General features: G+C 42.3%; 1 protein-coding gene across 1 annotated transcript in view; it reads right to left on the reverse strand.

Moving 5' to 3' along the window:
* Positions 1-10843, reverse strand: part of LOC311105564 (protein phosphatase 1 regulatory subunit 37-like) — a 75123-nt gene extending 64280 nt beyond the window's left edge. The window contains exon 1 of the mRNA XM_084147749.1: positions 8949-10843. Coding sequence (XP_084003875.1) covers positions 8949-9642 — 694 coding nt within the window. The 5' untranslated portion in view covers positions 9643-10843. The remainder of the gene's footprint in view (positions 1-8948) is intronic.
* Between the last annotated feature and the right edge of the window lie 3410 nt (positions 10844-14253).

Genomic DNA, 14253 nt, shown 5'->3' on the forward strand with positions numbered 1-14253 from the left:
TTCTCTATTCAGATGAGAATTCAAGAACAGCATTCCATCAGCAGACAGCGCTCCCACTGACATGTAGATACTTTTCTCCTGTACTTTTCTCGGTGTAGCCAGCATACATTTCTCCAGTAAAATGCAATATTAACTTTAAGCCAAACAATAGGAAATGTATACAGAACAAAAATATAAACGCCGCAACACGCAACAATTTCTACGATTTTACTGATTTAGAGTTCATACAGAAATTTGTCAATTGAAATACATTTATTACGCTCTAATCTATGGATTTCACACGACTGGGAATACAGATATGCATCTGTTGGTCACAGATACCTTTAAAAAAAGGTAGGGGCGTAGATCAGAAAACCAGTCAGTATCTGGTGTGACCACCATCTGCCTCGTGCAGTGCGACACATCTCCTTCTCAAATAATTGATCAGGCTGTTGATTGTGGTCTGTGGAATATTGTCCCACTCCTATTCAATGGCTGTGCGAAGTTCCTGGATAGCGGCGGGAACTGGAACATCCAGAGCATCCAAACATGCTCAACGGGCTCAATGTCTGGTGAGTAAGCAGGCCATGGAAGGACTGGGACATTTTCAGCTTACAGGAATTGTGTACAGATCCTTGCGACATGGGGCCGTGCATTATTAAGCTGAAACATGAAGTTATGGCGGCGGATGAATGGCACAACAATGGGCCTCAGGATCTCATCACGGTATCTCTGCGCATTCAAATTGCCATCGATAAAATGCAATTGTGTTAGTTGTCCGTAGCTTATGCCTGGCCATACCATAACCTCACCGCCACCATGGGGCCCTCTGTTCACAACGTTGACATCAGCAAACCACTCGCCCACAAGACACCATACCGAGATTCATCCGAGAAGACTACACTTCTCCAGCGTGCCAGTGACCATTGAAGGTGAGCATTTGCCCACTGAAGTCGGTTACGACGCCGAACTTCAGTCAGGTCAAGACCCTAGTGAGGATTACAAGCACGCAGATGAGCTTTCCTGAGACGGTTTGTGCAGAAGTTCTTCAGTTGTGCAAATCCACAGTTTCATCAGCTGTCTGGGTGGCTGGTCTCAGACGATCCCGCAGGTGAAGAAGCCGGATGTGGAGGTCCTGGGCTGGCGTGGTTAGACGTGGTCTGCGGTTGTGAGGCCGGTTGGACGTGTTGCCAAATTCCCTAAAACAACTTTGGAGGCGGCTTATGGTAGAGAAATGAACATTCTATTTCTGGGATATTTTATTTCAGCTCATGAAACATGGGACCAACACTTTACACATTTATATATTTGTTCAGTGTAGCTGGCTACATGCTTTCTATGATAAACATTAGAAATATGATGGCCATGCATCGTTTTTGCAAAAAATACCTTGCTTTTTCATTGTATGCTCATTTACTCGTTGCACTTCTGTTGTAATCTGATGAAAATGAAGCTATTTTCTGCCGAACATGTTGCACTAATGTATTTTCTGTGAAGAAAAACTATAGTTGCACGTCCCTGATCAATTGATTGAAGAAAAAAAAAAAACTGTTCTGGAGAACTACGTAAAGCTTCATAATGTAAAAATGTGACAGGTGAAATGAGTGGCCACCATTCAAGATGGCCACCATTGTTCCTGTACCCAGAAAGCAAAGGTAACTGAACTAAATTACTATCACCCCGTAGCACTCACCTCTGTCATCATGAAGTGCCTTGAGAGACTAGTCAAGGATCATATCACCTCTACCTTACCTGTCACCCTAGACCCACTTCAATTTGCTTACCGCCCCAATAGATCCACAGACGATGCAATCGCCATCACACTGCACACTGCCCTATCCCATCTGGACAAGAGGAATACCTATGTAAGAATCCTGTTAATTGACTATAGCTCAGCATTCAACACCATCGTACCCTCCAAGCTCATCATTAAGCTCGAGGTCCCCTGGGTCTGAACCCCGCCCTGTGCAACTGGGTCCTGGACTTCCTGACGGGCCACCCCCAGGTGGTGAAGGTAGGAAACAACTCCCTGTTCACCCATGACTGCGTGGCCAAACACGCCTCCAACTCAATCATCAAGTTTGCAGAAGACACAACAGTAGTAGGCTTGATTACCAACAATGATGAGACCGCCTACAGGGAGGTGGTGAGGGCTCTGGGAGTGTGGTGCCAGGAAAATAACCTCTCACTCAACGTCAACAAAACAAAGGAGATGATCGTGGACTTCAGGAAACAGCAGAGGGTGCACCCCCCTATCCACATCGACGGGACCGCAGTGGAGAAGGTGGAAAGCTTCAAGTACCTTGGCGTACACATCACCGATAAACTGAAATGGTCCACCCACGCAGACAGTGTTGTGAAGAAGGCGCAACAGAGCCTCTTCAACCTCAGGAGGCTGAAGAAATTCGGCTTGGCACCTAAAACCCTCACAAACTTTTACAGATGCACAATTGAGAGCATCCTGTCGGGCTGTATCACCGCCTGGTACGGCAACTGCACCGACCACAACTGCAGGGCTCTCCAGAGAGTGATGCGGTCTGCCAAACACATTACCGGGGCCAAACTACCCACCCTCCAAGACACCTACAGCACCCGATGTCACAGGAAGGCCAAAAAAGATCATCAAGGAAATCAACCACCCGAGCCACTGCCTGTTCACCCCGCTATCATCCAGAACGTGAGGTCAGTACAGGTGCATCAAAGCTAGGACCGAGAGAATGAAAAACAGCTTCTATCTCAAGGCCATCAGACTGTTAAATAGCCATCACTAGCACATTAGAGGCTGCTGCTGCCTATTGATATCATTGGCCACTTCAAGAAATGGAACACTAGTCATTTTAATAATGTTTACATATCTTGCACTACTCATCTCATATGTATATACTGTATTCTATTCTATAATATTCTACTGTATCTTAGTCCATGCCGCTCTGTCATTGCTTATCAATATATGTATATATATTCTTAAATTCCATTCCTTACTAGTTTTGTGTGTATTGGGTATATGTTGTGAAATTGTTAGATATTACTTGTTAGATATTACTGCACTGTCGGAGCTAGAAGCGCAAGCATTTCGCTACACCCGCTATAACATCTGCTAAACACGTGTATGTGACAAATACAATTTGATTTGTTGCTTTTCCACCTGGACCACGTCTGGCCCCACCTCACTCACTGACTCACATGACTGTGAGAAACAAGCATACAATGTCCAGGCCAGGCTGTCTAGAAGGAACCAACAACCACAATGGCACCTCAGGCCCCCCTCCAACTTTCTCCCTCCCGAGAAGTCAGCAGACCTGGATTTGATAACGATGTGGATCCAGCAATAGCAGAGAATCAAGTGCTCCAGAACCACACGGAATGTGATTATGAAACAATTCTGTGCTAATTTAGAGCTAGCCTGCTAGTCAATAATTAACACAGGGCACTTAGCGGAGAGGCTAACACAGGGGAAATGGACACACTTCTGTTTCTCTCACTGCCTGAGTGAGACAGTGCCCATATGGGGTGAATTCACCTTTAGATGCAGGCAAACTGTTGCATTTTACATCCATTTAACTAGTGAATGAACATGTGTCATCATACCAGTTCATAAGAGCCTTCTCCCCCTGAAGAAGCAAGATACATATTTTCTTCCATTTTAGTGACGTGTTAATTTGTCATTAATTGTGGTAACAACAAGCAACATTTCAATTTCAAGACAGCTTCACTGTAACTGTGATGACACTGAAAAGCAACCCTGTAGCTGAGGCATTGTCAGGCAAAGAGGGATTGTGATATCATGGGCTAAAAACAGTATGACTGAACTGGCTCTCCACAGGGCCCTGGCTATTTATAAGTGAGCAGGCATTTTATGATGTGCGTCGGCCAGCCCTGTTTAAAACAGATAAGAGGGGCGATAGGTGTTTTATGTGGGAAGCTAGCCATCCCTCAGGGAAAAATTGTGTTTCAATAGCCTACAGTTTCCAAAGGTAAAAAATAATGGATGGAAGTGGCTGAAGAATACCGTTTTTAGGACAAAAACAAGGTTGTCATCCTAAACACTGCAAACTCCTAGAGGTATGTTGTTTTCATAAGTGGAGCAGAGCGGCTCCCCCTGTAAGCACTCTGGTCAAAATGGTGGTCTTTGACTGCACTGGCTGCAGTCCCAAGGTCCATGACTGAAGTTCAAACAGACACACAGTTAAAGGACAGGGTTCATGTCATGACCCCAAACTGCAGGGGCAGAGCAGGACAGACACAGTACCAACAGTACACAAACACACTACAAACTGCAGCCAAGTAAAAGTGTTGGCCTAGGCTCAGCAAACAAGCGTTAGGTCTGTCAGATCCAACTTTGGTCCAGAGGCACATCACATAGCCTAACGGCGCTAAAGAGAGTAAACCGACTTCAAGGGTCAATTCATTACTGGTGCCAATTTACAAGTGGGCCTCTGTGTTTTGACATGAGATCACATATAGGCTATGCAGCTTTCTACTTATTATTTTCTTCAGGGAAAAATGCTTTCACTTATCATACCAAAATGCAGTGTAGTTTAGATAAGAACTTCACCAAAAAAAAACATCTCAGAGATTTAGCTTACTTCTTTACAGAATCAGAATATTTACAATTGTCAACTAATCTAATTTGTATGATACGTCAATAGAAGAACCAACAATAGCCCACATGCTTCTTGCATAATGTAAGGCAGTGGTTCCCAACCAGGGTTACTAGGACCCCTGGGGGTACTTGGCCTATCCACAGGGGGTAGTTGAGAAGACTAATGGTAGGCTTTCTGGTAAAATGCACGAGGGGGTACTTCAGGGGTACTCCGGGCAGAGCAAAATTCAGTTGGTGGTACAGTAACCAAAAAAGGTTGGAAACCACTGATGTAAGGAGTCAGCACATGGTTTTCCCCATGTAAGCCTGAGAGAAGGAGAAAGGATGGATGAGAGAGGGAAGGAGAGGGAAAGGGAGGGGGAATAAGGAGGGAGGAGAGGAAGCAAAGCTGCTAAGAGTCATGCTGGGAAGTTCAGGAATCTGAGGAAATGATGCAACATGTGCCCAGCCAAGACTGAAGGGAAGGGACAAGTGCTACAGAACAAAGAGGCTAGGACTCCTTTTACAATCTCACTGCAGGGTGACAAACAAACACTACGTAGGGAGCAGTGTCGTCTATCAAATTTGTTCAGACTAAAATTCACCTTTAACGTTATCGAGGCTAGTCTCTACAATACGCAGTGGATCTGTATTTCAATGGCAAACTGCATAGTGATCTATCCACATTGTCAATGCTTTGAACTAGCGAAGCGCCACAGAAACTAAACAGACACAATCGTAAGACTGTTATCCTAGAGGCCACATAAACTGTGACCATTCTGAACATGTCAGCATGTAAGACAACAAGGAAAAGCTATATAATTTCATGACTTGTAGCAACAATTACAACTAGGCCTAAACCATTATGGAAATAACTACCTACAGTTTAGTCTAACACTGAGTAGCATCCCATCTCTGGGCTGGTCCAGGTGGAGAAAGCAGCACCAAGCACCCGTTTGAGGCCAGGTTTGTTCCTCCTGATGGCTAAGATGAGGTTTGGGCCGTGACGAGCTGATCCTAGACCAGTGATTCAAGGAAGTCTCCAGGCCAGATCCATTGTGGCAATGATGAGTCCAAGTGAACCATGAAGAGGCTTGGGGGCGGGGATGGAGATACGTTTCATTTCCTGGGCCTCAGTTAGTTCAATCACTGCCTATCACACCCGCTTAGACACACTTCTCCATGAGTGAACATGACCCTGGGAAAGACCGCTGAACCGAGACACAGAGAGAGATCTGGGCTAGGCCTACTCCTTCATGCAATATCAAAGAAGATGAAGGAAAGATAAAGACAGACAAGGATACTGGATGGGGATTGAGCACACTGCACGCTTGTTATTAATACTAGGCCTCTATGCCTCAAACTTCCTAGGATGTCTAGATCTGGATGTTTCAGATGGTGAAAATTGAAATAATGAACGTGTTGAGAGATTAAAACCTCAGTAGACAACATCACTCAATCTTCTGCAACACCCTTCAACAGCATGACTGATTCACTTACTATAGATTGGTTATCATCATGATTAAAGCCAATTTAACATTGGCCTGAGTTTTATCTACCTTTTAGGGCTGGGCGGTATATCGTATTTGACTATACACTGGTATTGATGCACGGACCGGTTTGAGTTTTTACATTACCTGTAACGGCATTTCAATGTTTGGTTTGTTAAATGTGATATGCAACTCCAGTGTTTACAATGTCCGTTTTGATAGTTTACTCCGTTTGCTACTTAAGTCATCTCTCTCCCTCTCCTGCTGCTGCTGCATGCCGCTAACCACACCAAGCCCTGCTCGTCACTCAAGGAGGGAGCAGTTGCTCGACCATGGAGTCACAAGCAGGTTCTTGTCGTTAAATCTGCATGATCAGATGGATGCAACAATGTTGGTGACATGCTGCTTTCCACAAGCGTTCTATAAATTATTCATTTGTGTATCTTACTGTCTGCTAGTTTGTCTTTTCTTAGCAAGGTATTGCTAAAATAATTTGAGTTAGCTGCTAATGCTAATCACTAGTTAGCTGGTTAGCTAGCTTGCTAAAGGTACCAAGAGTCAAAGCAAACACAGCTAACTAATACTGCCTGGTACCAGTGCTGGTGTTGGCCTAGATAAGCATGTTTGTGCAATGGTATCTTATCTTAGAGAGGAATAGGCGAATCATGAATATGCTGGCTAGCTAGCTACATGAAGTAAGAAAACATGTAATGTAACATCTAATTAGGGTCACCTGGAAACACTGACCAACACTTTGGTTCCTGTCAATAACTCCCTGGTTTATTCATTCGTTGTCATGTCAAACAACAATGTATTCAAGGTACTGCCCACTATATACCAACTATAGAATTAGAATAATCATTATATTTCCATGATTCCAACAGTTCACCAATTAACTAGGCCTATATTTTTTGCCCATGCTGCATGGCACAGTGTGGAAATGATAATAAAACGGCAGGAAATGCAGAATTTGATGAAAATGCTGAAATTTATTTTTGTTTGGAGTTGGATTGAACAGTATGGAGAAAGCCCCATTGAAATCACTTATAATGTATGTGTTGCTACCTTAGGGTCATGAACTACTCATAAAGCATATTTAGAACTTGTATTATCCAAAAACATAAAGTACCGTCAAATACCATTATAAATGTCAAAGATAGTGATATGATATTTTGTCCTTATCCCCAGCCCTACTACTATTTAGTCCTATTTACGGTCGGCAGTGTACTGACATGACTGATAGTATTGTATTGATAGAAATATAGGAATGCACTCACTGATCAAGATATCAGTCATATCGCTAACCTAGATGGCAGAACGTTATCTTGAATCATGTGATATCCCTGGCACCCTCCCTCTCCGGCCACTGGACCTTTGAAACTTAAATAAATGGATAACTCCTTGTTGACCATGGCTGTAACCCCAGGAACTGCCGTGATGTAACGGGGAGAGATGTCGCCTGCGGCCTGATTAAGTTTAATTTTCACATGCCCATTTGGACGTTTGCATAACCCATTCGCCGTGGATTTCACTCATGAGTGAACTCATCGAGAGAATTCCTGTTTTGACATGACATTTTATTGCACGAATTAGGAGAACATGAATAGAAATACCCTATCTGGGAACTAACGTAAAACAAATCGAACTGTGTCGAGTTAGTGACATGGTAAACGTCATCCACCTGACCCTCACTGGACACGACTGTCTGGAGTTGGTTTGTTTTGGTGGGAGCATGTTTGATTTGGTGTTAAAGTACTATGACGTTATCCAGATCATTTCAATTCAGTTTAAAATTGAAATTGAAAATGCATGTCAACCTTGCTGCTTTTTTGCATTCCCTGAAATCTCCCTACCCCCACCTGACCCTCCTACATAATGAACTTAGTCTTCAAGTGCTTGGGGTGCCTACAGGAAATGTTCAATAAAGAGAAACTGCAGCATCCTTACAAAAATAAACCCACAGGCATACAAACACTTGTGACTGGGAGTACTACTAAAACGGCATACCTTTAAGGAGTGCACGGTCTGGCTGACGAGGATGACACACAGAGACGTCTAAGGGAACTCACTTCATTTTCAGCTGGTGGAGAAACTCATGTGGAACCAATATCAAATGTATGAGAAAGAAAACAGGGATGCCACCAACTACAGTGGGCTTTTTAGTACTGAGGACATGAGTGACAGAAAATCACCTGGGTGTTCAACTAGCTTTGGTCGCCACCTTGTATTCTGATGTGTGTAAGATGATTCAATTCTTCATTTTAACAAGGGGGTCTGACAGACTTATATAGGCCCTAGGTATTGCCTGGGGATGAAATGTATAATGGTGTGATTGCAGGTTGGGGTCTAATGGTTGCCATGGAAGGCAGAGATGAACCTGGGGGCTCAGAAGCAAGACAGTGAAACCTATTGGAATGTTTCATTCTATCGCGATACTACATACCAGATATTCAATGGCAAAAAAGAAAATAATAATTAGACTAAACTCTATGGCCCTATACAAACCTACTTTATGTAAAATTGTGGGTCCTATAGCTTGCAAAATAATCAAACGTGACTCTAGGTTACAACATAATGCTGTTTGTTTCTAACATTACGACTGTTTTCATCAAGAAATTAAATCTGCTTCATGTTTTGTTTCCTTGCCTACAATCCAACAGTAAAAGTGCAAAGTCTAGTGAGTATAAAAACCCTCTATTAGGCCAGGGACAACAGAAAGGTACTCTGTGACAGTGTCCCTCTTTGCAAGTCAGGGAGTTCAAGAGCACCAGTCTGCACTGTATGCCACCCCCAGCTTGAGGGAACAGCAAGGCTAAGGACACCATACAAACAAGGCCTAAAAATATATGAAAGAGTCACATAAGCAGATATTGTCAGTAAATTGTGTGAGAAATTACCATGTCTCCACGGGTCCTTGGGCTCCACTGCTCCAGAGACAATATCCTCATCTGAAGGAAAAGTCACCCTCTTGCCATTTTTGTGTTCATCATCCCCCTCATCCAGGGCTGGAGAGAGGGCCTCTCCTGGGGCAATGACAGGTGGCAAATCCTCCTGTTCTGAGGGTTTCTCAGGTTCCTCGTCTGTGACAACGTCTGGGGTTGATGAATCTGGATTGGTACCGCTTGAGGATGTCTCCTCTGCTAAGGATGGTCCCTGGTCCGTATGTTCTGACTCCAACATGCCACTTTCATCTAGGCTCAAATCCACACCAATGTCCATATCCCCACCATCATCCCCTTCCTCAATAGCAAACATGAGGTCCGATGGTGTTGTATCCTTGATACTCTCCTCTTGGTGTTGGTCGTCATTAGAAACGTCAAAGTCAGAACTGACTATTGCAGGGGTATCTGGGACGCTGTTGTTCTTATTCCCATTCAGTTCGTCGATTTCTAATGTCTCTTTTGACCGGTGGTTGTCCTCCCCCTGCGGGTTGTCGGCGGCCTTAGTGCCAATGCCTTGTTTACACATGTCTCCATCCATCAGTTCTGAGATCCGGGGTATGATCTCTTCCGAGTTATTGGTAGTATTGTCATCGACATTACTCTTCATTTTGACATTGCACAAATCTAGAGCTTGCTCCTCGATATTCATATTTTCATTTCCAGGAAGATAGTGTTGGCAATTGACTGTATTACTCTAGCAATTTGACAGGATTCGAGAACTCTGCACCTGACACAAGATATTTAAAGTGATGCCTTCCGGGTTGATTTCAGTCTTTGAATGCTGGTCTTTGATCCTTGAATAGCTAACATAATTTGTAAAATAAGTACTTTCATCAAGAATGTTTACAACTTTGTTTTGACATGTCAACAATGACAATATAAGTGCATTTTGAGTGTTAAAGTAATTGATTGACAAAACAGCTATTTGTGCTCACACACAACTATTTCAAGAGATAATTTCGCACATTATTGACAACTTTCAAGCAAGCATGTGACTGGTTTTATACGTGATGCGTTCCTGCAGTTCAGAATATTTATAGCCTGAAATTGTAATTTAAGAAAACCTTTGATACATTTACCATATCACATGTCCAACAACGTTAAATAGTTGTCAAATTGTCAAGAGATAAAGGCAACACACCTCGTGTCAAACAAATCCTCCTAACCAAGAAACAACGTATTCTCCTGCTACACTAGCCTAGTCTCAATCTAGTTTATACTTGTATGGTTAGCTAACTTCATGCTAGGTAACCACGATATATATCAATAAAGTGCATAGATGGCCGTTTTTTGTTACAGTATTCTGTATTTTGTTGGTCAGCACGCTCTAAAAGTGAATGTGAAAGCTAGCTAACGTTATAGCTATATTTTGGGTGACCAGCAACCTGGCTAGCTAGCTAAAACTGTACAATTCGCTCACGGTGCCTCCATTCCGTTAGCAAAATACTATGTATTGTGCATGAAGCAAGCTAGCTACCTAGCTAAAGTAGTTACCCAACAATGACATCTAGACCAGTGTAGTTTTATGCACCTTTCGGTAAACCCAAATGCTTTGTTTTCGAGTCAATCATTCCATTTAAAGAAAAATAATTTCCGAATGTCGCTCGCGGTCTCACCCGAGCACCTTGCATCACAATCCTCGACTAGTAGGCAAGGAAAAAAACAAGCGTCATAGTCCGGAGCATGTTTCGTTCGTGCCCAAATGATTTAACTGTAGAGCAGTAATCTCCTTTTTGATTGTTATTTTAAAACAAAGACATGCCGCTTATTGACGTTCCCCGAGAAGCGCTTGAATGTAAAGATGCTGTTTTCTCTCCTCGTCGTTGTGCTAGCTAACGTTAGCTTACTGAAGTCCAACAACTGTTTGTTGTCTCTACGTCATCGCTTATCCAGTGGCAAGGGGGTTTTCACTAGTTACCACAGCCACAAAGTCAATATGGCTATATCGAAAACATTCATGAAACAAAACATGTATTTTTGGTCTTAATTTAAGGTTACGGTTAGGCATAAGGTAGGAAATTGTGTTTAAGTTTAGGAATAGGTTTAAAATCTGATTTGAAGATGATAAATTATAGGCATAGGCGGGGTTTATTACTTTGTGGCTGTGGTAACTAGTGACGACCGGGGCATGTTCAGTAGACGCAACGTCGCAGAACGTTGCAAATAGAAATGTAATACATAGAATGGTCGTAGGTATGCTACTATATTTGACATAGAATACTTCTAATTCATATATTCTATTTCTATTTGCAGCGTTTTAAAATGTTGCTGAAAATATTTATGATGCTACCTGATCATTTGGTGTAAGTACTTTCGCCTAAAACATAGTCAGTTGAAACATAGATATTTACTGTCGCAATATATGTTACAAATATTTGTGTGCTGATGTGCTGTCTGACAAGAAAGTGTGATGCACATTGGCATATCATCGCCCCTTGGCCCTTGCAATCAACCTTGTCAAATTGTGACATGTTGACACAACTGGATTTCCACTAGATAACACAGCCACAAAGTCAAAATTGCCTATATGGTAAAAATAGAGAGAAATTGTAGAAATAGGTGGGGTTTATGACTTTGTGGCAACTAGTGACCACCACACAACTGTACAGAATGATGACAGACAATACTGTAATTACTATATAACTAACTTAAAATATCCTAATCTTTGCATCATGTACCATCAAGGGTTACAACACAGTGATAATTGAACTGATTTGATTTTAGAAAAATAGCAAACCATTTTTTTACAGTTCCATCTCCTACAAATCCCAATTCAACTCATTGCATACAGACTCAGTTGGCAGTGTTGGTGAAGTCTGAATAGGCCTACCAGTGATTGAATCAATAGAACACTGGGATGGGAAGAACAATGGGCCAATTGTTTATCGCCCCCCAAGGAGGGACAGCCCATAGATATCCTATTAAATTACTAGTCTAATTCCTAATTATCTGGGACAGCCTCACAATAATTATTAATTGATTAGAATGTTGGGTCACACTTACAGTGTCCTTATGACAGTGTTATGTGAACAGAATGAAATGACAGACATTTAAAAAATAACAACTAATGCCAAACCGCCTTCCAGGTGTTCTTTGTGTGAACAGTTCTTTATGCACTTAATCAGAACACTGAATCTGTTTTTTCAAAAAATATATACAGAGTATACAAAACATTAAGGACACCTGCTCTTTCCATGACAGACTGACCAGGTGAATCCAGGTGAAAGCTATGATACCTTATTGATGTCACTTGTTAAATCCACTTCAATCAGTGTAGATGAAGGGGAGGATGGTCCACCCCCCAAAGGACACCCACTCAACTTGACACAACTGTAGGAAGCATTGGAGTCAACATGGGCCAGCATCCCTGTGGAATGCTTTCGACACCTTGTAGGTGTTCCTAATGTTTGGTATACTCCATGTATAAAATGGTGAGACAAAAATGTCTCCACCTACTGGAACTGAACAGTTACAATGGCACCTAAAATAATTAACTTAGGTTAACAATAGGTTTATATTTTAAAAAATTAATACAACAGGTTTAAATCAGTAAATTACCGGAAAGTGGTTATGGGTTTGTTGTTTATAGGTTTAGTGAATTTAATGAAACGTGGAGTTATCCAATGTGTTCTGAGGGGGAGTTTTTTTATTTTATTTTATTTCCCAGAATTGATGGAAATCCCCTAAAGTATATGTTAAGGGACAGTAGGAGAAGGAGGTATTAGAGGTGGAGACTGGTTATAAGGACCCGACTCTATGGTTGGAATGGATACAGTATACGGCAAGAGCTATGTCCAAAGAGGACTGTTACACCTGTGGAACAGCTAAACCTAGGTTAACCACTACTCCATTCCCCGTGACGGCTTTAACTCTCAGTCAGGTTTATCCTGCATGGTTAAATTGTTCAAGCCACTTGGGAATGTGGTGAATGAGTCTTGTGTTAACTTGCACTATCTGTATCCCCCAGTATCAAAGTCTCCTAGACCTAGATTACCCCCTTTTGAAGTCTCAGTGGAGGCGTATTATTGCTTTTCTAGGATGGATAAGATAGGGTACGAGGTAGGGCATCTTAGCTCCTGCTCCCACACAGAGAATGTCACAACTAAAGAGACCATGGCTAATCTCTCCTCTTTGTTGCAGCCAGAGGATTTTAGGAACCAAAATCAGGCCTGCGCAGACATCTGATGGTTGTGTGGTGGTAACAGACTGTGGCCCAAACTACATGCGAATTGGACTGGAACCTGTGCATTAGCTCAGCTGGTAATGCCTTTCACTCTCATCAAACAATCTAACATGTTAGAGACTGGTGGGTTGTCGCGTAAAAAGTAAGACCTCCTTCCGGGATCCTTTGATGAGAGGATATATATCGATGGGATAGGAGTACCTCGAGGGGTTGCAGATGAATTCAAAGCTAGGAATCAGATTGCAGCTGGATTTGAGTCAAGTCTTTTCTGGTGGTCAACAATTAATAAGAATGTGGATTGGATAAATTACATCTACTACAACCAACAGAGATTTATTAACCACACTCGTGATGCAATAAAGGGATTGGCTGAGCAGACAGCGGCAACGAGCTTAATGGCATGGCAGAATAGAATAGCTTTAGATATGCTTTTGGCTGAGAAGGGTGGGGTTTGCGTCATGTTTGGATCTATGTGCTGTACTTTCATCCCCAATAACACAGCGCCCGATGGGTCAGTGACCAAGGCTCTTCAGGGACTCACCACGCTGGCGAACGAATTGGCTGAGAACTCTGGTATAGATAACTCACTAACCGGTTGGTTCGATAACATGTTTGGAAAATTGTAGCGAATGTATTGGGGGCGGATCTGGCTGGGATGTTCATGTTGGTGTTATGTGGATGTTGCCTAATTCCGTGTGTGAGAGGTCTTGTGTTTAGGTCCCTGGAGAAAGCGGTGACCCAACAGATGGTGAGGTATGGAAAATTTCAGACTCAGACCAATGGGATGAACACTACATGCCTCCCGTTCTGGTGGATGATGCAGACGATTTCAATCCTGATTAACCTGAATTGAATGAGACAATTTGTAATGTTTAGTATGCTATCTTTTCAATGAAGATCATAATGAAAATACTAACAAGAAGAGTTAAAATGTGTTAGCATGTAAGACAAGTTGTATCTTTATTGTGTGTTTCATTTTATATGCAAGAAGAGTATATTTTTTATTGTGTGTGACATTTAGTCAAAGGGTGGATTGATAAAGAAATGTGTGAGTAAGATATTACTAAAATGTCACAC

The sequence above is a fragment of the Coregonus lavaretus genome, assembly GCF_964263955.1.
Source record: "Coregonus lavaretus genome assembly, chromosome: 30".
In the NCBI taxonomy this organism is placed as follows: Eukaryota; Metazoa; Chordata; class Actinopteri; order Salmoniformes; family Salmonidae; genus Coregonus; species Coregonus lavaretus.